General features: G+C 45.8%; 1 protein-coding gene across 7 annotated transcripts in view; it reads right to left on the bottom strand.

The window, feature by feature from the left end:
• The window catches only part of Adamts17 (ADAM metallopeptidase with thrombospondin type 1 motif 17), a 321,741-nt gene that overhangs the window by 230,612 nt on the left and 65,842 nt on the right, over nucleotides 1–25,287 (bottom strand). For all 7 annotated transcript variants that reach the window (XR_015441655.1, XR_015441659.1, XR_015441658.1 and 4 more), the window contains 3 exons: nucleotides 19,114–19,197; nucleotides 18,250–18,407; nucleotides 11,079–11,122 (listed from right to left, as the gene is read on the bottom strand). Coding sequence is in view for 2 of the 7 variants with exons in the window: in XM_004852682.4 (XP_004852739.1) it covers nucleotides 11,079–11,122; nucleotides 18,250–18,407; nucleotides 19,114–19,197 (286 nt within the window). In the remaining 5 variants the exon portion in view is untranslated. The remainder of the gene's footprint in view (nucleotides 1–11,078; nucleotides 11,123–18,249; nucleotides 18,408–19,113; nucleotides 19,198–25,287) is intronic.

Here is a 25,287-nt window from a genome sequence, read left to right as displayed (position 1 = left end):
CTCCAAGCACCGCAATGGTTTCAGGGTGACTGACCAGGACTCCCTATACCTTGGGCACAATAGTTCAGCAGTCTCTGGGAAAATAAACTCTTGGCTTGACTAATGTGGCATTTTAATGCCAAACACAGATTAGAACTGCCCACGGTCCAAAAATATCAGTGCTAACTTCAATAAGTCCTGGTGCTGGCATGGTCCAACCTAGCCCTGGAGTCTAACCAAAGCAGCACAACCTAGCAACCAAAAAAGAAACCTGCAAGGTATCCCAACTTCTGCTTGCCTGACTTTGAGGATATTACAAAGGACTCTAATCCAGACCCCAGCAACGCCATGCCCCACCTCTCTTCATTCTCTCTCTCATATGCCTGAAGCTGCTCCCTTCTGGGGGACCTCTTATGGTTTAGATCTAAGATGTCCCCCAAAAGACTCAAGTGCCCTGCAGTGGACTTTGTGAAGGTGCTAGGATCACAAAGGCTCTAACTTTATCATTGGAGTAATCCACTGATGGGTTCAGAATTTGATAGCATTATTGGGAGGTAACAGAAACTTAAGGCCTGGATTAAGGGAGCATGTCATGGAGGAACAGCTTTGAAGATTGTATCTTGTTTTTGGTCCCTGTCTCTAGCTCTAGTTCTAGCACGTACAATCCCCCTGGCTCCCTGCTTCCTGGCTGCCATGAGGTGACCAGATTCCTCTGCCATGTTCTTCCACCACGATATTTTTGTCACAGGCTTAAAAGCAGTGGAGCCAACTAACCATGAACTGAAACCTCTGAAACCATGAGCCAAAATAAATCCTTCCTTTTTAAAGTTGATTTCCTTGGGTATACTGTCACAGCAACAGAGGGTCTAATTCCCTCTTCCAACCTATGCAGGCTCCTCCAGTTCCTTCTGTCCTGCCTAGACCACACCCCAGGACTCAGCACCCCTGGAGTCACCCCACATCTCCGTCCCAGCAAAAGAGGATCCCCCCTATCCTGATAATTGCTCTTGTCTCATCCTGATCATTTTTCTTGGGTAAAATCTCTGAGAAGTGCTAAAGAATCAAATTCATAACTTTGCTCCTTCTAGCATCTCACTTTTAAAAAGAATTGAAATAAAGTATTCATACCATAAAATCCAACATCTAAATGGCTTTTAAGTTTACAGCTCAGTGACATTAAGTACATTCACACTGCTGTTCCACCATCACTACCATCCTTACATAGAGTTTTTATCTTGTAAAACTGAAACTCTACAGCCATTGAACAATAACCCTGTTCCTCCCTCTGCCAAGCCCCTGACAGTTACCATTCTACTTCTATCTCTATGAATGTGACTATTCTATGGACCTCATGTAAATAGGATCATTCAGTACTGACTTTTTGTGACTGCTTTGTTTCCCTCAACATAATGGCCTCAAGGTTCACTCACACCATGTCTCAGAATTTCCTTCCTTTTAAATGTTGAATAATATTCCACTGCATGTATATACCACATTTTGTTTATGCATTCCATCAATGAACACTTGCATTGCTTCCCTTTTTGGCTATTAAGAATCACGTTGCTATCAATATGTGTGTACAAATATCTGTTCAAATGCAAACCAAAACAACCCATCTTACTCCAGAAAAAAATCAAGAACACGAAAACCAGCAAATGCTGGCAAGGTTATAGAAAAAAAAAGCATTCTACAGTGTTGGTGGGAATGTAAACTAGTACAACCACTATGGAAATCAGTATGAAGATTCCTCAAAAAACTAAAACTAAAAATTCCATTTGACCCATTAAACCTCCTCTGGGTATTTTCCCAAGAGTTAAAGATATCATATTGCAGTGATACATGCATACCCATGTTCATAGCACAGCTCACAATCGCTAAATCTTGGAAACAGTTCATATGTTCATCAACAGATGAATGGATAAAGAAACTGTGGTATTTATACATAATAGAGTACTACTCAGCCATAAAGAAGAAAAAATTGAGCCATTTGTAGGTAAATGGATGTACCTTGAGACCATAATGCTAAGTGAAATAGATACAGAAGGTTAAATGTTGTGTGGTTTCTCTTACATGAGAAACCCAAAGTATAAACAATTTAAAGAGAAAAACAAAAGACAATAGGAAATAGAGAGACAGACCTTCTACATATGGGAAGAGGATCTAGAGATGGAGAGAGCAGCGAGGCAGTGAATGGTGGGGAAGTTAAAAGGACCAAGTTGCAAAATGTGCATGCACCACTTCCATGATGAGTGTACATTATGTGTCGCAAACATTACCACTAAAAAAGGAAAGACAAAATAACCGAATATCTGTTCGAATCTTTGTTTTACTTCTTTTGGGTATGCATGTAGAAGAGGAATAATTCCTGAATTGTGCTTTTAAGTTTTTGAGGGACTGCTTTTCTGAAGCAGACATGCCACTTCACATTCTTATCATTGAAGGTTCCGATTTCTCCACATCCTTGCCAACATTTGTTATTTTCAGGTGCGGTTTTGTTTGGTTTGTTTTGGTTTTGCAGCACTGGGGAGAGAACAAATTACAGCCTTCACAGTGATCTATATCCCCAGCCCCTTCTTTGAGACAGGGTCTTGCTAAGTTGCCCAGGTGGGGCTCAAACTCATGATCATCCTGCCTCCACCTGGGATCACAGGCATGTGTCATTGTGCCTGGCTTATTTTCTGGGTTTTTTTTTCTGGCAACAGCCATAATAATAGGTATGTTCTGTCAGCCCTTTAACCCTCACAGTAACCCTGTGTAATATTATGCTCGTTTTACAGATGAGAAAACAGAATTGGAACAATGGCGTGAGTCACACAAGGATGGTGTGGAAGATAGATTTAACCCATGTCTAACTGTGGAGCCCATGCTCTGACCACAGCACTAAGCCGTGTCTGTCCCCTCTTCCAATGGATGGCCCCTGAGGATGAGCTCAGCCTGCAGATGTAAGAGGGACCTGGAGCACAACTGTACAGGAAACGGGTTGCTAGCCCTTCCCCAGCTCCCACACTGGGCTCTTCCAAACAGGGCAGGAGCCTTTGTTCCTGTGGGACTGCAGCAGTGGCCCCTGGTCTCTGTACCTCTGCTGCTCACTCTGCCAGCACTGGCTCCATGTAGGCAGCTGTTTGCAGGCCCCAAGGGCTCTTTCCAATTCCAGCAGTGGCATCTCACGTTCCCCTCCTTTCACCAGGGCGGGTTTTGTTTCTAACAACCTAGTAAGTGTCTAGAGTGACTCAGAATTGCATGACTGGGGTAAGAGCTGTGCCCTAACAAAAGGAAGACTGGGACTTCCTTCCAAGCAAATCCTAAAGTATTTCTTTGGGCATGAGGAATGGAAACACCAAGAAGAAAACAGAGCAATCCCTCTGCCATTGTCATACTGAGGCCACGCTAAGACACCAATGTTACTGGTAGCTCGAGCAGGTGAACAGCTGCCTACCTGGAAGAGTGGTCTGTTCTGGAGCCCTCCCAAAAGCTGTCTGAGCACAGAAGCCCATGAAGGTGCTTCCCAGCCACTCCTGAGGACGACAATCTTACATGGCACCCACTTCCTGTTCTGTGGGGCTTCACGCCTGTATCTGGTAGTCACAGCTACATAGCCTGCAGTGAGCTTCCTTGCTTTTACCACCCTCGTGCTTCCTGCGCCCCAGGGCAGCCAGGCACAGCCACGTGTCTGCTGGTCTCTGCCTAGTTCCAAACTAAAACTTGGTTCCACTAGCAGAATCCCATTCCATGCAAAAATGTACCCACATATTTTCATCACTTTCTAACAGAGCCCGGCCATTATGTAACCTCAGAGGAGATCCTGGCAGGAGCAACGAGACAAGTTGGACTGTTTCCCTTGGGGCCAGCGATTTCAAACAGCTATTGACTGCCAGCCAGGTCCCAAACACAAAGCTCCTGCAGTGGGATCTTCCTGTACAGCCACCAGGGAAGAGAGGACTTTTTGGGAGGCGCTTACAAGGACTAGCAAAAAAAACTTACAAAACTTGTAGGCACAGATGAGGCCTCTCTAGACCTTCTGGTACAGGAAGCACACACACTGCACACCGACAGGCACTTGAGCATGTGTGGCCATGTGTATAGGTCAAGACACACACGCACACATACACACACACTCACTCATTTATATTTTTATTCACCTCAATCACTACCTTTAAACCATGCATAGGGTGGCCATAGAAAAATAAAGGCAAGAAAGTCCTTAGAGTCTTTCAGCCCTACAGAACTTACAAATTGTCTTTTAGAAGACCTGCTCCAACATCCAGACACAACTTAATTGGCATTTTTGAGAAAATACTCTCTACTGATGTTTAAAACTAAACCTATGAGGGGAGGAACTAGTGTACTGAAGTATATACTTTTCTGCTTTCCCAATGACTCTATTAGCTAAGAAATCCAAACTGGCTTTACAGGTACAACATCTTAAAATTGACAGAATGCTACTGTCCTAACTCTTTGAAGGGGATACTACTTTGGCATAGCATGAGGAGGAAGGCTGAGCTTGCCAAAACAATCTGCACTCCGATGGCTAGAAGCATGAGTATTTGATGCCCCAAATTGAAAGCTTTCACAAAACCTCATGAAAAGCACAGGATATGATCAAAAGCATAATTATAAATACTAATACAACTTCTGACAACAGACAAATGTGCTGGAGACCGAAGGTGGTCTGATGTGGGACAACTAATATGTAACAAAGTTTTAAGCCTTGGCCTTTGCAAGGTCTCAGAGCAGACACAAATAACAAAGTACGGATAAGCCTGGAGCTGAGATATCTATGGATCCAAAATCACCTAAAATTTTGTAAGGCAAAATAAACCACTCCTTTTAATTGCAGGTGTCAAGTATTTTATCCACGAGATGGGAAAGTGACTAATACACTTATTTCGGGCTGTCCTGAAACAGATTTCAGGGTCAAGGCTCCCTTTCCAAACACCATAGCCCTAGAGGGAGATACTCCCTTCCCTCACTTCCTCCACCCACACACGCTCCCTCATTTCTCCCTCACACACGGAGGTGGTGCTTGCAGTCTAGCGGTCACATCTGTGAAGTTCCCCTCAGCCACCAAGATGCATCACAGTGCGGAACGAGGACTGTGGGTGACACAGGGACGGGGTCCTCTCACTCAAGGATGAAGAGAGCCACGGGAACATTCAGGCCATAGCAGCCAGCCACAGAGGCACAGGTCAGGCTCAGGGCACCCTGGCAGCAACAACCTGGCCTTTCATGTGTGGCTGTGCGACATCCCCATTGTCCTTGCTGCAGGATTCTCCCTCCCCTCTACTGGAGAAGCAAAGGAGAGGTTTCTCCACTAATTGAAAACTATTACATGACCGAAAAAGGAAAAATGTCCAACCCCGAATTACGCTGTCCAAAAAATGTCACGGAAGCTCAATTTATAGACAAAACAGGAGCAAGACCAACAACCCACATCCACTGACTGTAACTCAGACACTGGCCTGGTCACTGGGTGGTGGAGAGAAGGGGCTGCTGTTTGCAAAGGGAAAGCCAAAGATCTACAGCCTCACTGTCTCCATGGCTCTGTCTTCTCACCTCCCCAGGACACTGCCTGCCTCAGACAGTGGCTATAAAGCTAACCACTCTAGATAAAGCAATTCGACAGGTGAAAGGCTCACACCCCACAAGTGTGCAGCAGGGGGAGCCCCACGGAGGGGATCTACCATGGATGGATGCCTGTCTGCTGATCCTTTTACCTTACAGGTAGCCTTTCCTCTTGGTGTGTTCTTCTCCAAGGTGGAGCTGAGCAGAACCCTGAGGTGTCATCCCTGCTGTCCTTCCCACTGCAAAGGGAGGAAGAGAAGGTCCTTCTGCGATGGTTTTTCCAAAGTGTGTCCATGTACCTGCTTAGGATTCACCTAGCATGGAGGAGCCTGGTACGGCCTCAGCACTGCAGGGGTCAGACAACACTGGGACCAGGGCCTGGGAAAGCTCACCTTTGCCTGCATCAATAGGATCCCTGTCAAGTCCCTGTGAAATCCAGAGATGGTAAGTCTCATGCTTCAATCATTACTGAACATCAGGAGTGCAATGTCCATGGGTCATGCTGGACTGCCCGGCATCCAACCTTCACCCTGGCCAGAGTGCACTGTTCCTTTGTGGGGACTCCACCACACACGTATTTATTCTTTCTGTAATGTGCCATTGCCTACCCTCTGGAAGTCCAAAGGGCCACAGTCGCCCTCTTGCCAGTGCAGGTAAGGGTAGGGAGGGGCAGACAGCAGCCATCCAACATGGCCACAGTATCATACAGACCAGGCAGGCCTGCCACTGACCTCTATGGCCTTGCCCCCCTGGGTCTCCCACACTGACTGTGTTTCAAACCAGGCTGCCCACCTCATTTCACTGCCCCAACTCCTAAGTCTAACCCTGCTTTGCTTCTTATCTCATCAATTCAGAAAAAAATTGGCTAATGCAGATTGAAGAGTATTTATCACAGAACCCCAAGTCCATGGTTTCTCAGAAGTTCTGCCAAGGTATTTGTTGTAGCCACTGTGTCACTGGGACAAAATACCTGACACCCATAATTTAGAGGAGGAGAGGTTTACTTTGCCTCATGGTCACAGTCCATGGTTGGCTGGGTCCAAATCGGTAATGGCATGGGAATGAGGTAGAGCAGAGGAAAGCTGCTTACATCATGGTGGCCAGGATGCAGAGAGAAGGGAGGAGCCAGGGAGAAGCCGGGTCAGCCCCCACCTCCTCTAAACCCATCAGTGGACCAGTCCTCCCACTGAGCGCAGCACCTTCACGATCCATCACCTTCCAAACACACGAGGCTTTCAGAGGATATTTCAGATCCAAACCATAATACCATCACTCAAATTTAACTCTGAAACCTACTTTAAAATATTTTAAAGACATTTATAATAGGTTACTTTTGGGAAGAATATTGACTGGAGGGATGGCATGAAAGAACTTCTGAAGGGCAGATACTACTATCAATCTGCACAGTAATTTCAAGAAAAGAGGCATGTGATCGCATAACATGGTGAATGTGCTGAATGCCACTGAACTATACACTTCAAAATGGTTGATGGCAAATTGTTGTTTTATGTGTTAGCTTTCCACTACTGTATTAAAGTGTTTGAAATAATCAAGATATAAAAAAGAAAGGTTTACTTTGGCTCTCAGTTGTGGAGGTTTCCATTGGTTGATGCCATTGCTTTTGGGCCTGTGAGTGGTAACACAACGTGGTGGGACAACAGAAGCTGCTCACTTGTCATGGGCAGGAAAGAGGGGAGGGAGAGAAAATGAGCGAGCTAGCAGAAGAAAACAGGTCCCACAACCCTCTCTGAGGGAATGCCTCTAAATGGCCACACCCTCCCACCAGGCCCCGCCTCTTAAAGGTTCCACCAATTTCCAATAGCATCAAGCTGGGTGCCAAGCCTTTCACACATTGGCCGTTGTGAGCATTCCAGATCCAGATCATAGCAGCACAGAGTATTTTACAGCTATATAAAAGACACAGATTAAAATGGAAGTCAAGATATTGTTCTAAAACCATTTCAATTAATATAAGATAAGCCAAAAATCAAAGAGTGTAGGTATAAATTAAAAATCCATCGCTAGGGATTTAGCTCAGTGGTTCCACTGCCTGCCTCACAAGTGCAAGGTCCCAAGTTCGATCCCCGGCACCAAAAAAAAAAAATCCATCAAGATTTGTGCTTTTTACTGTACGTGAGTTATGGCCTAATAAATACAAAAAACATGTGGTTATGACCCACTTATATAACACTGGAAACCTCAAGATTTCCTAGTGACCTCAAGTACTAGATGTCTCATTTTCTGCAGAACTCAGGACACAGCTGGATCCTGAGCTCCTGAGGCAGCTGTTCAAATCTCTTCACACTGGCAAGCACATATCTCCGTGATTCAGATTATTTTTCCATTCTGTACAATCAAAACAAAATGCAAAAATAAACTGGATGTTGGGACAAGAAAATTACAGAAATGGAATACAGACCAATGGTTGCCAGGGACTGGGGAAAGTGGGAGAGGGAGAGGGGGCCTCTTAAGGCCAGCCCAGGTGAGTTTCTTAGAGATGATGAAGCCATTCTGGTCTGATTGTCAGGGTGAAAGGACAAATCTACACATGTGATCCAATGCCACGAAACTACAGCTATCGCTCTGTATCTGGTAAGGGTTGGCTCCAGAACCTTCAGATACCAAAATCCTTACATAAAACAGTGAGGTATTTACACATGACCTATGCACGTCTTCCTCTTCTCTAGATTATTCATACCTAATATAGTGGAAATCCTGTGGAAATAGTTATATTGTTTAATTCTGGGGAAAAACACAAGAGTCTGTATATGTAGAATACAGATGTCATTTCTGTTCCTAAGCATTTTCAGTCCACAGTGGGTTGAATCTGTGATGAGGAGCCTGTGGATACCCAGGGTTGACTGTATACATAAAAGCACAATAAAAACAAGTGATACTGGAGTAAGATCTATAGTTCACTGTCTTGGGCCCACTGACTCCCTGGTTCTGATAATGCACAGGAGTTATGTAAGATATTACCACCAGAGCAAGCTGGGTGATAGGAGTGAGAGCTCTCTATTATTTTGGCAACTTTTTGTGTTTCTATAATTATTTCCAAATTTAAGAAATCGTAAGTACAGAAATAAATTAGATGTTGAGTCTGGTATGTGACAGTTCTCAAATTTGTATGAGTATCACCTCATTGTTCTTCCTGACTTGACAACATGTATAATTATGACACATTAAAATGTTTACTAATAAAACACTACATAAGATCAACTGAGTTCATGAAAGAATTCAGTTCCTTTGTAAAAGCTGAAAATGGTGATTTAGAAATATTAGAAAAAGGACAGAGTAGGAAGCAGCAGATTGCTGGTTTGGCCCTCAGCTCACCAGCCATCACATAAAGAACAAAGAATGATTACAAATGGCCCCTGCCATCAAAAAGCATTTTTGCTCAGGAAATGAGACATATGCTGTGAGGTCACAGAAAAGCATGAGATGCCCCCGGTAACATATGGCTGAGTGTCAAATGAATAGTGCTATGGACTGAATTGTGCTCCCCCAGCCCAGCAAATTCAATGTGACTGTATTTAGAGATAGGGCTTTGAAATATCTAAGGTGCAAATGCTGCGGACCAGGTGTCCGCCTGCAAGCCAAGGACAGAGGCCTCACCAGAAATCAAACCTGCAGACCTGGTCCATGGACCTCTGGCTCTAGTACTGTGAGGTGATACATTTCTGTCGTTTGAACCATGCTGTCTGTTTGTTATAATATCTGAGAAAACTAATCATAGTAATATGGTGATCTGTTTTAGAAGAGGGAAAAATGCTTGACTGTAACTAGCTTCCTCCTCTTGCACAGGGGACCCAGAGTACCTAGTCAAAATCAACGGCAGAGTGCTATCCAAAGAGGAATCTTTCAAAGGAAACAAAAGCCAGCTATTAACTACAGGAAAGAAAATGATGTGCTTAGATGCCTGCTGTTTGGACCCTGGAGTTCCTTCATCTGTGTTCATTCATTCACTCCCTCCTTTGATCAACCAACCGACAATGGTGAGTGACAGAGCCTCTCACATCCTGAAGCAGTTAGAGACCAGAGCTCAGCTCTGTATAGCATAGTCTTTGAGGTGGGCAGGAAGCAAGGCAAGGGCTATATGAGGACCACTCCCTTCCCCGGCCATCAGAACCAGCTAACCAGCAGGAGCAGGGAACAGAAATGCCTCCAGGAAGAGCTATTGTGGCCACCAAAGCTGAACCCGGAAGGAGAAGCCACAGAGAAGGAACAGGCCTTTCCAGAGAGAGCACGTGCCTGGGTAGCTCAGGAGGTGAACAGAGAGCAGCATACTCACATCTTCTAGAGCCCCAGCCAGACCTGGGCCTGTGCCAGCTATCCTGGAGCAAAGTATGTCTTATATTGTCACTGTCTAGTAATTCCATTATGGAGACAGCCCCAAATAACAACGCACAGAGTCATCAGCTGGGATCTGACACTTTGCTCTCTGATCTGTTTAGAGGACTGATGAAGTGAAGAAATAAAAAATAAAAATAAAGAAAAAAATCATTTAATGAAATCTAACATGTGAAACAAGTTTTAGCTATCTTTACAGTAGATTTCTGAAAGGCCTTTTAAGTCACTGAATCCAAAGTGACCATTTCATTAAGAAACCAAAAGTGGAGGTTTACCCAGGGTCACTCAGCTCGGGCCTGGCAGAAGCAGAGCAAAGGCTTGGGGGTACCCACAGCTGAGACTCCATGAGCAGCACAGGTTGTTGATGCTTCAGTTTCACAATATGACATATCTTTCAATCTTCTACTGTTTTCCTGCAATTTTATTACAATTCAAAGGACATGAGGCTCACAATTTTGCTTTTACCAATATATATTCAGACCTCCTCATTGGTAAAGGTTTGTGGTAAGACAGACAAAACTGGAAATACTCTCGGTGCTTCCTCTATTAAGCTAACACTCTAGTCCTATACCTGGAGAATGGTTTCCATTTGACACCGGATATCACTGAGAATAGGACAGAAAGGAAAATGTCAAGAAAGGGGACAGGTGGGGAGGAGGGAAAGGAAGGGCAGCAGCACCACATGCTTTTCCAGCACTGCGTATCGGTGTCAGTACAGTCTGGCTAGAGGGTAAGTTAGCCTGACTCCATGGTTGGTACAAAGAGGGAATTACAGCTAAGTGGTCACACTTCACTCTGAAGGTACTCAGTAAAGTCCACCACATGCACGAGTGGAAGCCACTAAGTTTCCGTCTATGACAACAACTATGTAACCCAGCAAACCACCTTTCTTGTCTGGATGACAAGACTCTTAGAGCCAAATGTGTCCCCAACTCCAGGCACCATGGGACATCCCAGTGGCTGCTTCCCCTTTAATTCTTCATATTTTCCTTCCTAACCTTTCATCTAGAGGTCTGTCATAAGCAACTTCAAAATTTTTCATGTAAAATAGAGTCAGTTAATTTATAGGAAAAGAGGCAACAAGTTCAGAAAATACTGAACTTGTCTGGGGAAAGCTTGAGACTGGAAGTGTTGTCAGGAAGTCTCAGGATGTCAGCCTCTTGGATCATTATAAACTCTAAACTTACCAACAGTGTCACATGGCTCATCTTTGTGAACGCAGAAATCTGTCCTAAAAAAAAAAACAAGATGCAGTCAGGTGTATGTGGTACCCTGTAAGAATAGAAGAAAACACCATAATTAGCCATGATTACTGTCCTGTGGTGCTATTGCTTTAGTTGTCACAGATCAGTGATGTATCCCACTAGCTGTGTTTGCCAAGAGTAACCTGTCCACATTTGCAAGGGGTAAGCCCACGTTATGTCTTGTATCTAGATGTCCCCCTCAAAGGCTCATGCGCTCATAGGTGGGGCTTTTGAGAGGTGACTGGATCATGGTGCGTGATACTGGCTGAGCCCAGTGACTGGTCTGGCACATCTCTGGGTGTGAGTAACGAATTTATTGCAGAAGGAAGACCTACCCTTGGTGTGGATGCCACCATCCAATTGGCTTGTAACCTGGATGAACTAAAAAGGGAAAGAAAGGAAGTTGCTTCCTCCTCCTGCCACACCATGAGCTGCTTCTCCTCTGCCAAGCCACCCTGCCTTCGGGCCAGCCAACTATGGAGCTCTACCAACTGTGAGCAAAAATATGTAAACGTATCCTCCTTTAACTTGCGGGTTACATGTATTTTTTTCCCAGCAATGAGACAGTACTAGACAGCCCAGTTATCCACAGAAAGGCCTCCTTTTCTAGCTGAGCTATTCCATACAGAACAGTTACTGAAAAGTCTCCTTCCAACAACTGAAAAAGTTTTGGAAGATGTTTGTTAAGTCACCGATCAAAGACAACTGTCAGAAGCATCACACTGCAGTGGATTCTCCAAGTTACTTGGGAGCAACTTTTTTCCCACACAGTGATGACCATGAACTATGTCCAAGAGAAGACAACAAAAGCCATTACTGAAACTCATATTCTTTACGGCTCCCCAGGATAGCCTAGGTGTGCAGCTGTGGATGAGTGAGACGGCAAAGATGAGTAAAACCTGGTCCAGCCCCAGTTCTGTGGGCCTCAAGGGCTCTCTCTCACCTCCCATGGTGCAACAAGGGGTCTGAGCTAACCTTTGCCAATAATGAGCACTCTTAAGGTTTCGTCCCTAAGCTCCCAGGGTCAGCAGCCAAACACAGAGCGCTGGTTGAGGCAGCACCCTGCCTGGGAGCTGGGGAGCAGAAAGATGGCCCTACAGGTGCCTGCTCTGGGCTCCACGGCCACCTTCTCATGAGGCCTACAGACATCACCCACTCACCTGCAACTTTATGCATACCTGAAAATACAACTGGGGCAGGAAAGGTGTGTTCTGAAGCCACTGCTCATCTTCCTTTTTTAAAATCTAGGAAGGAGGCAGGCATGGTGCCTCACACCTGTATTCCCAGCGCTCTGGGAGGCTGGGGTAGGAGGATCCCAAGTTGGAGCCTAGCCTGGGCAACTTCATAACTTAGTGAAATCCTGTCTCAAAATTTAAAAATGTAAAAGGGCTGCATAAGCCCTGGAGGGGATTCAATCTTCAGGATGGTCAAAAACAAAAAGCTAAGGAGAGAGATAGGACCAGCCAGATAAGACTGACACTAAGCCAAGTTATGAAAGCAAGTGGAAGCCCTGCTTGGGCTGCAGCCCACCTTCCCTCACCAGGCCCCATCTCCCAGTTTTGGACCCCATCACTACACTGGGGTATTCATTCTCCTCAATTCCGCCCTGTCCTGCTACCCACATGTACTTTGAGGGCAGGATTTGGCCTGCACTCACACGGGGTGACAACAGAGCATATTATTCTCTTGACCTCATCTTTATGATCTCTCTGCCTCTCTCTGCCCCTCAGCAATCTCTAATCCCCAGCATGCTCCAAATTGTAACCCACACCTGACACTTCTCAGCCCAGTGTGGACGTCCCCAAGAGCAGAGTGAACCTTGCAAATCTCCAGCCCTGGCTCTGTAGCAGACTCAGGGTGTAAAGGATCCTAGTAGCCCATTTACACCTGGGTCCTGTATCTGTGGGTGCAAAGGACTCCAACTGGCACCCTGATGTGTAGAATCCCAGGTCCAGGCTGTCTCAGGACAAAGTCATCCCACCAGGCACAGTGGACATTCTTTGACCCCAGAGGAGAGGTCAGGGAAGGTGGCAGGGATATGATGTGTGTGACAGCCTGTGTAGTATGGCTAGCGAGAAAGCAGGAAGGAGCTTGGGGCAAATCATGTCAGCAACTTACATGAGTTGTGCTTACTGAAAATTTGTAATACTTCCATAATAAATCTATATGTTTTTGGTTATCAATTTTTGGACAATTTAATATTTTTATTCACAAAAATTGAACATATTTATGGGGTGAAATGTGATTGTTATGGGGTGAAATGTGATTCTTTGATATTCGTAGACATTGGCAAATGATTAAACCAAGTAAATGAGCATGTCTATCATCTCGCTTATTAATCATGCTTTTGTGGTGAGAATACAATATTTATAATCTCTCATACCAATTTTCAAGCACATGTCAGTATTAACAACAGTCAACACGCTGTAGAGTAGATGTCCAGAACCTATCAATTTTGAAACTATTTTAACAGAGGAAAAAAAATAGAAGCCTTAAGACCACACACCAAAACCAAGAGAACCTTGTGGAAATGGAAAGAGAATCATCATAAAAAGCTATAAAAGGAAGGCTCCTTTTAAGGAGTCTAAGGAGCAGGCAGTGGAGGGGGCAGGGTAGAAGACTGACCCTGGGGAACTGGGAGGCTGGATGAAGATCAGGGACCAGCAGCGGCATCCCAGTGTGGAGCCAGGGCTGCCCCTGCATGTTTGCTGGGAAGGTGGGGAGGTGGGAAGGGGCTCTTTGGCACACATGGCAGCAATGCAGACCTGGGCTTAGCAGGAAACCCCTGGATTCCTATATTTTTGGGTCAAGTGCAGAAGCAAAGGTAAAGCCACACCAGGTTCCTAGATCCCAGAAGCCCCGGTTCTCTGTGTGAGCTCTCTGTGGCCCCAGACCCAGGCCACTCAGTGGCTGTCTCTAGCCCCAGACACAGCTGCAGAAAGCCTGGCTTCCACTGCTTCTGGCTTGGCGGCTTCTGCTGGCCATGATGTCATGCTCACATCCTCCCTGGTGGCCATCTGCCAGTCTGTGCGTGTCCAGGAGAATAATTCTCAGGTTCAGACAAGCCCATGAGGAGGAGAGAAAGAGAAGAAACCCTCACATTGGTTAGCTGCAGGCCCAGGACACAAGAACACTGAACGCCCTGCTCAGATTACTCTGAAAGGTAAGGATTGCTTCTTCAGAGCAGCAGCTGCCTTGCACCCAATTTCCTTGCAAAAACATCAGCCCTTTATTATCCCAACCTAGGGAATTGCAGCTCTCAGCCTTTAATTATTAAATAGTACTTCTCAGCCAGCTCTGCTTCCTGCCTAGCTCCAATACTGCCTCCCTGAACTTGCAGGAGGTCTTCAGCTTCTCATCTGCAGCACTCAGAGGAAGAGGCCACTCAGGTCAGCAGCTCCACAGAAGCAGGTGAGAGCAATCATGACTCTGCAGGTAGCTCTGAAGTGTCAGGATGAGATGGAGAAAGAACACACCAGCTCTTCAGCAATGCAGGAGATCACTCACTGTGTCTCCCCTCCCACAGTCCTGCTGCCTGCAGCTAAAGCAGATTCATTTTTTCTATCCCTGGATAAAGACCTCTCGCCGGCAGTACCCTCACCCAGAGCAATACCCATGCAACCAGGATCTCTCCCCAATGTGCTGAGTTAGAAAAGAGCTGTTTAAAAATACTATGATAAAATACATATGACATAAAACTTAGCACCTTTTCCATTAAGTATGCAACAGTATTCATTATTCACATTGTCATGCAATTTTCAGAGGCAATAAACCTATCATCCGTTTCTAGATCTTTTTCCATCTTCCTAAACTGAAAATCTCTCCCCCTTAAACATGAACTCTCCATTCTTCCCTACTCCCAGCCCTGGTAACCACCATTCTAGTTTCTTTCTCTATGAATGTAACTACCCTAGGTAGCACATATAAGTGGCAAGTCATTGTCTTTCTGTGACTGGCTTATTTCATTCAGCATAATGTCCTTGAAGTTCATCCATGTTACAGCACATGTAAGAGTTCCCTTTTTTAAAAAGGCAGAATCATATTTTATTGTATGTTTAAGCTACATTTTGTTTATACATTAACTGATTGGTTAGCTTCCGCCTTTTGTCTACTGGGAATAATGCTGCTGTGAACATGAGCATACAAATACAGAGTCCCTGCTTTCAGTTCTTTGGGATATATATAAATATATACCAAATTGCTGGATCATATGGCATCTCTATGTTTCATTTTTTTCAGCAGCAGTTAAACTGATTCACATTCCTACCAAAAGTACACAAGGGTTCTAATTTCTCCACCTTCTTCTAACCCTTGGTATTTCTCTGGGTTTTGTTTTACAGTACACATTCTGATAGGTGTGATGTATAGAAAAGAACATTTTACACAAAATATTTCTTTTGTGGTAAGTAAGCTGTTTGAAGGCAGGAAAAGGAAGTCTAAGTAGCAGCATCTTTGGGCCAAGGGTGCATTCATACCTACCCACGGCTTTTTGTAAAAGGACTAATTAGGAAGTTTTGTCAACTCTTGATTTTGGTGATGTTTATTGCCTCTGAAAAAAAATGCTATTCATTCCCCAAACAAGACCATGAGCAAGTTGCTTTCTCCCTCCAGTTCTGGAGATCTCTGATACAGTATGGTGACCACAGCTAATACATTATATACTTAAAAGCTGTGAGTAAATTTGAATACTCATCACCAAAACTTGATTAGCAATATGGACACATGCTGGATATGTTCTTTAACTTGCAAGAAAAGGAAACAATAGAAAGATAGAAGACTACTTCCAATATAGGGAAAATCTTCATAAGGTATTAAGATTTTTCAACAAAACAACCAGGAGTGGTTATAAAAACCACTTTCAAAATAGGGAACTTTGGGCCGGGGATTTAGCTCAGCGGTTCCGGTGCCTGCCTTGCAAGCGCAAAGTCCCGAGTTCGATCTCTGGTACCAAAAAAAAAAAAATTTCAAACAAAATAGAGAAGTTAGAAGGTTAGCTATGTATTCCAATGGTGACGTTTAGAGCACCTCTCTAGGAAAGGCTTTCAGACTTAACTTCATTTCATTTGGAAAATGAGTCGAATTCAGGACATGCTCCCCAGCACTCCTGCTTGCTACTCAAATGAAATCCACTCTCAAGGATGGTACCCTTAACCCCTCACTGCTATGGTTAGGGTGCATTTCCAAGGCCCTCCAATGGTGTCAGCTCTGCCCTGTGGGTGGCCGGAGCTGTAGGGAAGGTGGTACTTGGAGGTTCCCAGCACTCACTGATGGCCACAAACCAGGCACATTTACCCCTTGGTCCTTGGTGCCGACTTGTGCGCCAGTCAATGCTTTCAAAAACATCTCATTGTCTCATTTAATGACACCCAGTAAAAGCAGCAAATGCCCCCAGAAAAGACCCATATGCTGCAAAGCACCTTTTAACCCTATGGGCTGGCAATGACGGATCATTGTAAGAGTGATCAGGTGCCATTTGGGGTCTGGCGGTGGCCATGGGCATGCTGTGGGCTTTTAGCAGGAGAATGGAGCTGCACTGCCTGGTGCCTGGGTTTGGGTCACAGACCCTCCCTTCTGGCTTCCGGTGTCACTGGGCCAGGAGTTTGCAACAGGTGGCCAGGCAGATGTAAACAAAGAGCCAGTCGTGACCAAAAAGAAAAATGTTAAATGTCCCTTGATGAAGGGACAGACTGCCTTCAAGCTAAAGACAGGATAAAGTTCTCTCCACCGCTTTACCTCTAAACCCAGAGTAGAAAAAGTAGCACAGAATTTGCGGATTTCTCTAAATTAAAAAAGAAAATGTAAGCCTTAAAATTCAAAGTTGATATATTCCTGGCAAGTCTAATAAAATTTAGGCATTTTTAATCTAATGGATTACATTAAGAATTATTTTTCCATAATTTCTATAGGAGGATATTGATGTAAACAAATCACAATTTTATTTAAACTCTTAGAGCAAAGCAATCAAGAGAGGTATTAAAACACAGGGACAAGTGAAATAGCTACATCTATATCTGTGGTGGTTTGTGTCCCCCAAAAGAGAAATGGTCAACTCGTATCCTCCAGTACCTGTGAAGGTGACTTTATTTGGCAAACAGGTCACTGCAAATGTAACGGAGCTAAAATGTGGTCCAGTGGATTGAGGCAGGCCCAAATCCAATGACCAGTGCTCTTCTAAGAAGAGGGAAACGTGGACTTAGAGACACACAGGGAGAGGGCACATGATGCATATAGAAATCAAGGCATGCCACGGACATCCTGAAGCCCCTGCAGCAGGAGATGGAAGGAGCCTTCCCTATGGCTGCCAGGAGAGCACAGCCCTAACACCCTGACTTTGAAGGCTTACGCTCTAAACTGTAAAGGGGATAAATTTCCTCATTTTAAGTCATTCAGCTTGTGGTCATTTTTGCAGCAGCCCCAGGAAACTAAAGCCACCACGCCACTGTGCTTGGGAGGCTGGTCTGGGATTCTGCTGTCCACTCCTGCAGCCCTGGTTTCCTCTGCAATCCAGAAGAGGAGCTCCAGTCCTGCAGCCTGTATGGAAGCTTCACTGCTTGCTTCAAATAGAGGCTGCATGTGACTCCCGTGGGCACCAGAAGGTTCAGCTCCCCAGAGGAGCCTGTGGGCCCTGTGAATGGTCCGCCCAGTGATGCTGTAGAGGGCACATACATGCCTATGTGGACTTCCTCCCACAGGATGTGGCGGGCACCCACTCTCCTCGCTAACCATGCTGAGGCCAGACTGAAGTAGCTTCAATCCCACGTGAGCAATTTCCCAATCCGCATTTGGTGGAGGGGAGGAGTATTAGGTGAATTTTCTTGGAATCTACCAAGACTTCTGGCTATCTAAGATTACAGTATTTTTCTGTTATTAATAATAGGACAAATAGTGGCTCGTACGGGTGCTAGGAAAAGCGCTTCACAAGCAAGAGCTCATTTTAATCCTCAGCCCTCAGAGCTGGATATCATTGTGAATCCCTAGTTGACTCATGAGGAAACTGAAGCCCAGACGGGTATTCAAAGATTTGATTTCCAAGGCTGAACTCCCAATAACATTGCCCTATAAAGGGAAATGCCTCCTCCCCTGTCTAGTCAGGTATTGGTGGCTCCAGTTTTACCTGGTCACAAATACAGCAGCATCCACGGGGGGTGCATCATCCTTCCCCCCTGGGACCTGATTGTTACCAAGGTACCGTGCGCCTCCATATTCTTCATTCTGCCAGTGACAGAAGCTCTCCAAGGACCGCTCCCCGTGGTGCCCAACGGACAACCTAGCCTGAAAGCAATTGAGGGGCGAGTCAGAGAAGGAAACGCCCAGCCAGAGAAGTCAGAGCTTCCATCCAGACCATGGTGGGGACGCTGACAGCTGCTCACTAAGATGTCATTCCTAACACTGCACCAAAATTAAAGCCTAACATTGGTGCACACTTGGGAGACCCTGATAATCACTAGGGACCTTATCTATAAGTTCAAATGAAGATTGTTATTAAAGAAAAGCTACTTTTTTGTTATCAGAACAGTGTGGTGAGCCAAGCAAGCAGAATTCCCTCAGCCTCATGCTTATAGCGCAATTCTGAAGGGGACTCTGCTGGGAGCACTGTCACGTGGGAAGGTGCTCAATTAAAAGACCAGAAAACAATGCTATGGTGAACCCAACTGGTGTGGAAGCTCCAGGAGGGGAGCTATGATCCAAAGACCTCCTTAAGCTCTGCGCACGTCTGAGAGCCATGCGCAAGACCTTGCAGGAGGGGAGAGGGGTGTGCACCAGCCAGGCTCAGGGTTCCCATGAGAAGAAACAAGCAGCACACACTCCGTGTTTCCAGTATGGACACCTCCTCTCCTCTCACTGCTGCCATCTTCAGGGCCGGGGATAAAGCATTCAGGCAGGGATTTGGAGCCTTCCTTAGCACTCCATAGCAACAGGAAGCTCTGAGATGTGTTCCATCTTCTGCATGCTTTGAAAGGGGCCCAAGGGTACTTACAGGACGCTGTCGTAGCAGGACAAGCTTGGTAACTTGAATATTAATTTTCATTCCCAGGCTATGGTGCTGAAACATATTGTACACCTATCAAAAGAAAAAAAAGAAATCTAGATAAAATATAACTTTAAAAATACGCTGGTATCCTGGGTAGGGATTTGAAACAAAGAAAAGATATTGGGTTAAAAACTAAGGAAATCTGAATAAACCAAGGACTTTTAGATTACGGTAGCAATCAATATTGACTAATTATTTTTAAAATGCCTTCATGTAAGATGTTAATCCGGAAAACTATATGAGAATTCTGTAGTATCTATTCAAATTTTCTGTAACTCAAAAGCCATTCTAAAATACAGTTTATTAATAAAAAATCATATTAATATTAAAAATTCAGCTTGCACTCTTCCAGTCCTAGAAAAACTAAGATAAGTACATGTAATTCAAATTTCAGTGTGCATAAAGACTTCTTTCCACAAAAAAATACATATATAGTACGTTAGAAAAATAATGCAAATTTTATCAAAAAGATTTTCTGAGACTAGAAAACTCTCCTGAAGTGAATTCTCTGAAAGAAAATGTGTATGATGGAAAATTAGACTCACCCACACGTGCATACGTGGACACACACCCAATGCTAAGCTGGAAACCAGTTGGTCTTTTAAAAATGAATAGGATGCATGATTTGGGGGACGAAATATGTTAGCTGCTTCTGGCAGAAAACTCAAAACTCCCATGTGGGCTTTCCTGCAGGGGGGCTGAAAGGGGAGGGGAGAGAGGTGCCTGCCGTGTGCCAGCTGTTCACCTCTGAGACCTTCACCACCACCAGTCAAGGATGGCATGTGCACCACCCTCGGCAGGGAAACAGGCTCATTGAGGGAGGTAAAGCCACCTGTTAGAGACACAGAGCCAGTCAACAGTGACTTGACTCAAACCCAGGTGTGTCTAGCCAAAACATCCATTTCCTTTTTTCCCCAAACTTCTCATCCTTGCCAAAATTTGTCACAGAGACAAATTGTTATAACAGAAAAGGATCTCTTTCTCTGTGTTGCCCCTTGCTGTGGTTCGAGTATAATTTGAGGGTCCCCAGTGTGGTACTAATGGGAGATGCTATGGACTTTTAGAAGGAGGGATCTGGTGGGAGGCCCTGAAGTCATTTGTCCTGCTTCTTGGATGGAGATATGACCTGTCTCTCTGACATTCATCCCCACCAATGCCATCTGGTGCCTTCGCCATAGGGCAAAGCAATGGGTCTGCTTGATCTTGCTCTTGAACCTCCAAAATAGTGAACTCCACAAACCTTTTCTTTGTATATGCTACCTGCCTCAGTCATTTAATTATAGTAATACAAAACTGCCTAATCCACACCTATTCTTGGTAGCACTTATTTATATGGCCTCAACATCAGGAAGTCCTAGAAAAGTGTTCCAAGGAGAAGAGGTAAAGAAAAATTCAAATAATGCAGAGGCATCAAAGTTGACATGAACAAAGAAAGCCCATTAGATTTAAGGATCCCCACTCACCATGGACCTCTTGAGTTCCTCTTCCATAATCTGGAAAAAGTGGGACTCAGAGTCTCTGTGGACATGGTGATAAAGGGGGAAGTAGCTACAGGATACAGTGGAGCAGGAATGGGGACATTTTGATTATTCTGCTTGGCTAAATCATAGCATAATCCAGAAGGGAGAATTTTCTACCAGGGGCGTTAAAACTTTTTCCAGTTGGTGCTACCTCCCACTTCCAACACAGCAGCAGCAGCAGCAGCAGACAGCAGGGACCACTGCAGGCAGTGTGGCCAGGGTCAGCTCAGGCCATGCAGAGCTGATGTGTGACAGCGCCAAGCCTATAAGCCAGACAAGCACAGGGTGGAGGCATCTGTGTGACACAGGGATCAGTGGTATCACAGCTTGGACTTGACTCACTGAAAACTGCTATTAAGTTCAACAAACCCTACCTTTGTGTACCTTCATATTCTTTACAAGGAATAAAATGGCACAGATTCACTTGCTTCGTTCTCACTTTTTGTTTTTTCCCCAAATTTCCTTTTCTCAAGAACAAAATAGCAGTTTTTTTAAAACCTGACCATAGGCCAGTTCTGAAATCATGTCTTCATTATCTACCCCCAACCCTGAGGGAAGAAGAGGAAAGCACATAACTTTTTCCTTGTTTTGGTATTTCAAGAACCACCCAATGGCTCTAATTCAAATTTTTCCTGAAATATTCAGCACAAGAATTAGACCCAAACTGGTAAACCTCAGTTCAAAACATGAAAATTTGAAAGAATGAAAACTTGACATTATGAAGGAGAAAATTCGAGTTGGACAGGGTTTAAGGTATCTAAACAATGAAGGGCAGGAGGGCACACAGCTAAGCGGAAGAGTGTGTGCTCCTAATGCATGAGGCCCAATTCCCAGCATCAAAAAAAAAAAATCTAAAAAATAAAAAACTATGCCTGTAATGTCAACACCAACCAAACAGAAAGCCATTAAAAATACTCTTGAGTTTAAAGGAATAACATGCTAAAAGCATTTCTCAGTGGTATTCTGATCTGCTGCACAAAAAATGAATACATCTGCAGGGAATGATTGCAAATATCAGGAAAAGTAAGGCCACAGGACAAGCTGGGTTGCTAGAAGCACCCATTGCTTCTTGCTGGGTTGAGAACAGTTCAGATCCATACCCCAAGGGGTCGTCACTCCCCTTGGGACAAATGCATAGAAAGTAAGATTCGAGGTAGAAGAGGGAAAAAGGCCTCATGCTCCAGGAGAAGGCAGAAGATGAAATGGGGAGTTGTTCAAGGGGTAGTGTCAGTTTTGCCAGAAGGAAGAGTTCTAGAGATTGGGCAATAACATGAATATACTCAATCCTGCACTGTGCACTTACAAGTGGCTAAGATGGTAAATTTTATGTTATGTATATTATGTCCCAATAAAAATTTCCATTTATGTAAAAAAAAAAGAACTCATCTTCTAAATAACTCTCCATAGTAGGCCTGCAGATAGGCATCTCTTTGCAATGAAGGTATTCCAGGCTAAGAAAGCAGGAATCGGAGCCGGATCCAGCCAAGCACTTGGTCACCCACCACATGCTGACCACACCCCAACAAAGCTCTGCAGAACACGGCAATGCAGGGTGGATGCACATGTGGCCCTCAAGGCCCCACACAAAGCCAGACCCTCAAAACACAAGGCCCAAGCCTCAAAGACATGTAACTAAGTCTCCCTGTCTTCTTTCCAGTGGGAACTTGTGCTCAGGAGAAGTCCAGGAGGCAGCAGCCGGGTGATGTTTAGGGAGACACCTAGCTGGGCACCGAACAGTGTAGCCAGTTGTCTAGAAATTCTGTCCCTGGTGTCCAGCTCTGGCTGTGTCCCAGTGAATGCTCAGATCTCTGGCTGTCTCAGTCACATTTCCTTGCCAGCTGGACCCACTGCCAACAGCACACTGCAGCCCTCCCAGCTGGGTGACTTGGGGACACCATGGGAGGTGGGGGTGGGTGGCAAACGAGGACTAGAGGAGCAGGTGGGGAGAGAAGATGGGGTGGAGCCGCTCGTAACAGTAGGCATGGTTTTCACAGGGTCGCCACTTACCTGCATGACCCGGAGTTTGCCCAAGGATAGACAGGGACGTGCAGGTCCCACATAGCACCACTCAGAACCCAACAGGAGGGGTTACATTCTCTGCCACAGTGCCTCTGAGGGGGTCCCCAAAGCAGTGCATCAACATCCATTGCGCACGCGTTGGAAATGCACACTCGGGGCCCACCCCAGACCCTGTGACTCAGGTGTCCGACTCCTGCTGGAGCACACCAGTGAGCCTACCACTGTGCTGGCAATGCTGGTGCCCAGAGGGGCTTGTTGTCTGTTTCACATGGTAATTGGTGAAACTGATGTCATTTTTTCTTCAAATAGAGCTTGCCTGGAATGTCTCTGGCTTTTCATTCCACACCATGGTCGTTATGGAAGCTAAGAACAACCGAAGCTCTGTCAAGTGGCCGTTTCCCAGTTTGGCTGCTCAAACCTGAGGTTTCTGGCGTCTGCATCACCTGTTTCCATATGCGATCTGTTCTTACCACACATTGCTGTTCTGGTGTCACCACTGGCCTCACCGAAGGAGAACCAAGTCACATATGCAGAAGGGCACTCGGCATACGTGGAGAATCCACAACAGCCCAGCAACACAAGGCACCTCACGTAAGTGGAATCAGCCCTTATTTGTCCTCGGGTGTCTAGCTTATCTCACTCAGGATCATGTCCTCAAGGCCCCTCCACATTGTAACATATGTCAGAATGCCCTTCCTTTTTAAGCGTGAATATTTTACTTATGTACATGCACATTTTATTTATCCATTCACCCATCTATGGTCACTTTGATGTCTCCACCTTTTGGTAACTGGAAACACTGCTGCCATGATCATGGGTACACAAGTATTTCTTCAAGATCCTGCTCAAGTTAGTTTCTGTAGACACCTGGAAGAGGGATCGTGGAGTTTCTATCAAAGTCTCTATCACACTGCAGGCCAGCCTTCGTAGTGGTTAGAGAGCTGGAGCAGTGGTGGATTTTATTTTTCATGGAGAGAAGAGCAAAACAGTATCTACTACTATTTTCAGTCCAGGTGGGGAGGAAGAGAAAGGATGGACCCCAACATATCACCTTCCTCATGGTACCGTGGGGGTCCTTGCCCTGGGTGGGGGTCTTGCCTGGCTGTGCACTCCCTGGCTCGGCCTGCTGGCTCCGCCACTCCCCTGGAACTCCATTTCCTCTCTGTAAAGTAGGAACGAGGTGGCAGTGATGCGAAAGCACCGGCCTGCTATCGGGGCTGGCAGGCCCAGCACAAGCATCCCCTTCTTTCCCCCACCTCTAACTCGGCCATCAGGCCAGGACTGACACTGATCTATGGGACTGCAGCTGTGAGATGCTGTGAAAACCATGGGAGCGTTTGAGGTCAAATCTCTCGGCTCAGGAAGCAGTGTGAGCACATGGTGGGGGCAAGGCCTGTGTGGGTTGCTCACTGGCTCCCACCTAAGGGCTCAAGGTGGCACACATGTGCAAGCAGGGACTCTGCCCACAGAGATCCAGGTGGGAAGGTGGGAAGGGGGCGAATGCCAGGCCATCAGCACCGCGGACACCACAGCCCACAGCTTGGAGAGAAATGTGTTGGAATGAAGGCGGCCACCGATTCCAGCAGGTTTCCTTGCATATCCAAGGGGACTAAGGACCAAAGCCACTTCCAGCCTGCAGCTCCACGAGGCACTCCCAGAGGAAGGCAGAGGGCTCGTCTGCATCCTGCTCCCATGCCAGCGCCTGGGTGCTGTCTCATGACAGGGCTCCTCGGCCCAGCCACGGTCCCTTCCCTTCGTCCTGGCTTACAGGTTATGTCACTTCCACACAGAATCTCTTTCCTAAAACAGCCAGAGGCAAGGCAGAAATCTTCAGGTTTCCTAACCTGGGACTGAGGGATAAAAGAAGGGAGACGGTGGCGGTGGTGGAGGCCAGTCTTGTCCAAAGCAAGGCGTCACAGCTGAAGGCCACTTGTCTTTCAATGCACAGGACAGCAACCCTCCATAGCAGGACAGAAAGGGTCATGTGTCCCCAGGCTCTTCTGTCATTTGCTCTCCGCCTTGATCAGCCCAGGAATCCCAAGTACAGACAGCTAAAGGGGTGAGTGTCATCACCTCATGCTGTCACACAGCAAGATCACCCTCCTTGGAAGCAGGCAACTTTGGGAAACTTCCAATCCAGATTTGATGTGGCAGGCCCCAGATCTGCCCTCAGCCGTGAGGTCTTGATGCTTGGATGGATTAGTGTAAGCAGCTGAAGAGGAGTGAAGGGTGTTAAATGAAAAGCAAGGGACAGAACCATTCTGTCCCTCCAGTCCTTCGGTCCTTGCAGCCTGTGTGGGGTGGGAAGTGGGGGACTCTTTCCGTGTATCGCGCCCATCTCTCCCCTTCCCTGCCTGTGCTGAAACAGCTGTCCCTGCCCAGATGATAAAGTGTGAAAGCAAATATCAAGGCAGAAGCTCTGCCTTATTACTACCTTAGTGGCCATAATGAATGTTTAGTCCTTGCACGTGTACCCTGGATAATTAAAAAATAAACGAATGAGAGGAAATTCTCTGAAGATGAAAGAGCCTGGTGCAGAGCCAGGCCCCAGCAGCCCTCCTCTCGGGCTTCCTCTGGGCAG

Source organism: Heterocephalus glaber, unplaced genomic scaffold (assembly GCF_053883595.1).
Source record: "Heterocephalus glaber isolate CG9 unplaced genomic scaffold, H.glaber_assembly_v1.0 deba00001531, whole genome shotgun sequence".
NCBI classification, from domain to species: domain Eukaryota; kingdom Metazoa; phylum Chordata; class Mammalia; order Rodentia; family Bathyergidae; genus Heterocephalus; species Heterocephalus glaber.
This window is presented reverse-complemented; position numbering and strand designations above follow the sequence as displayed.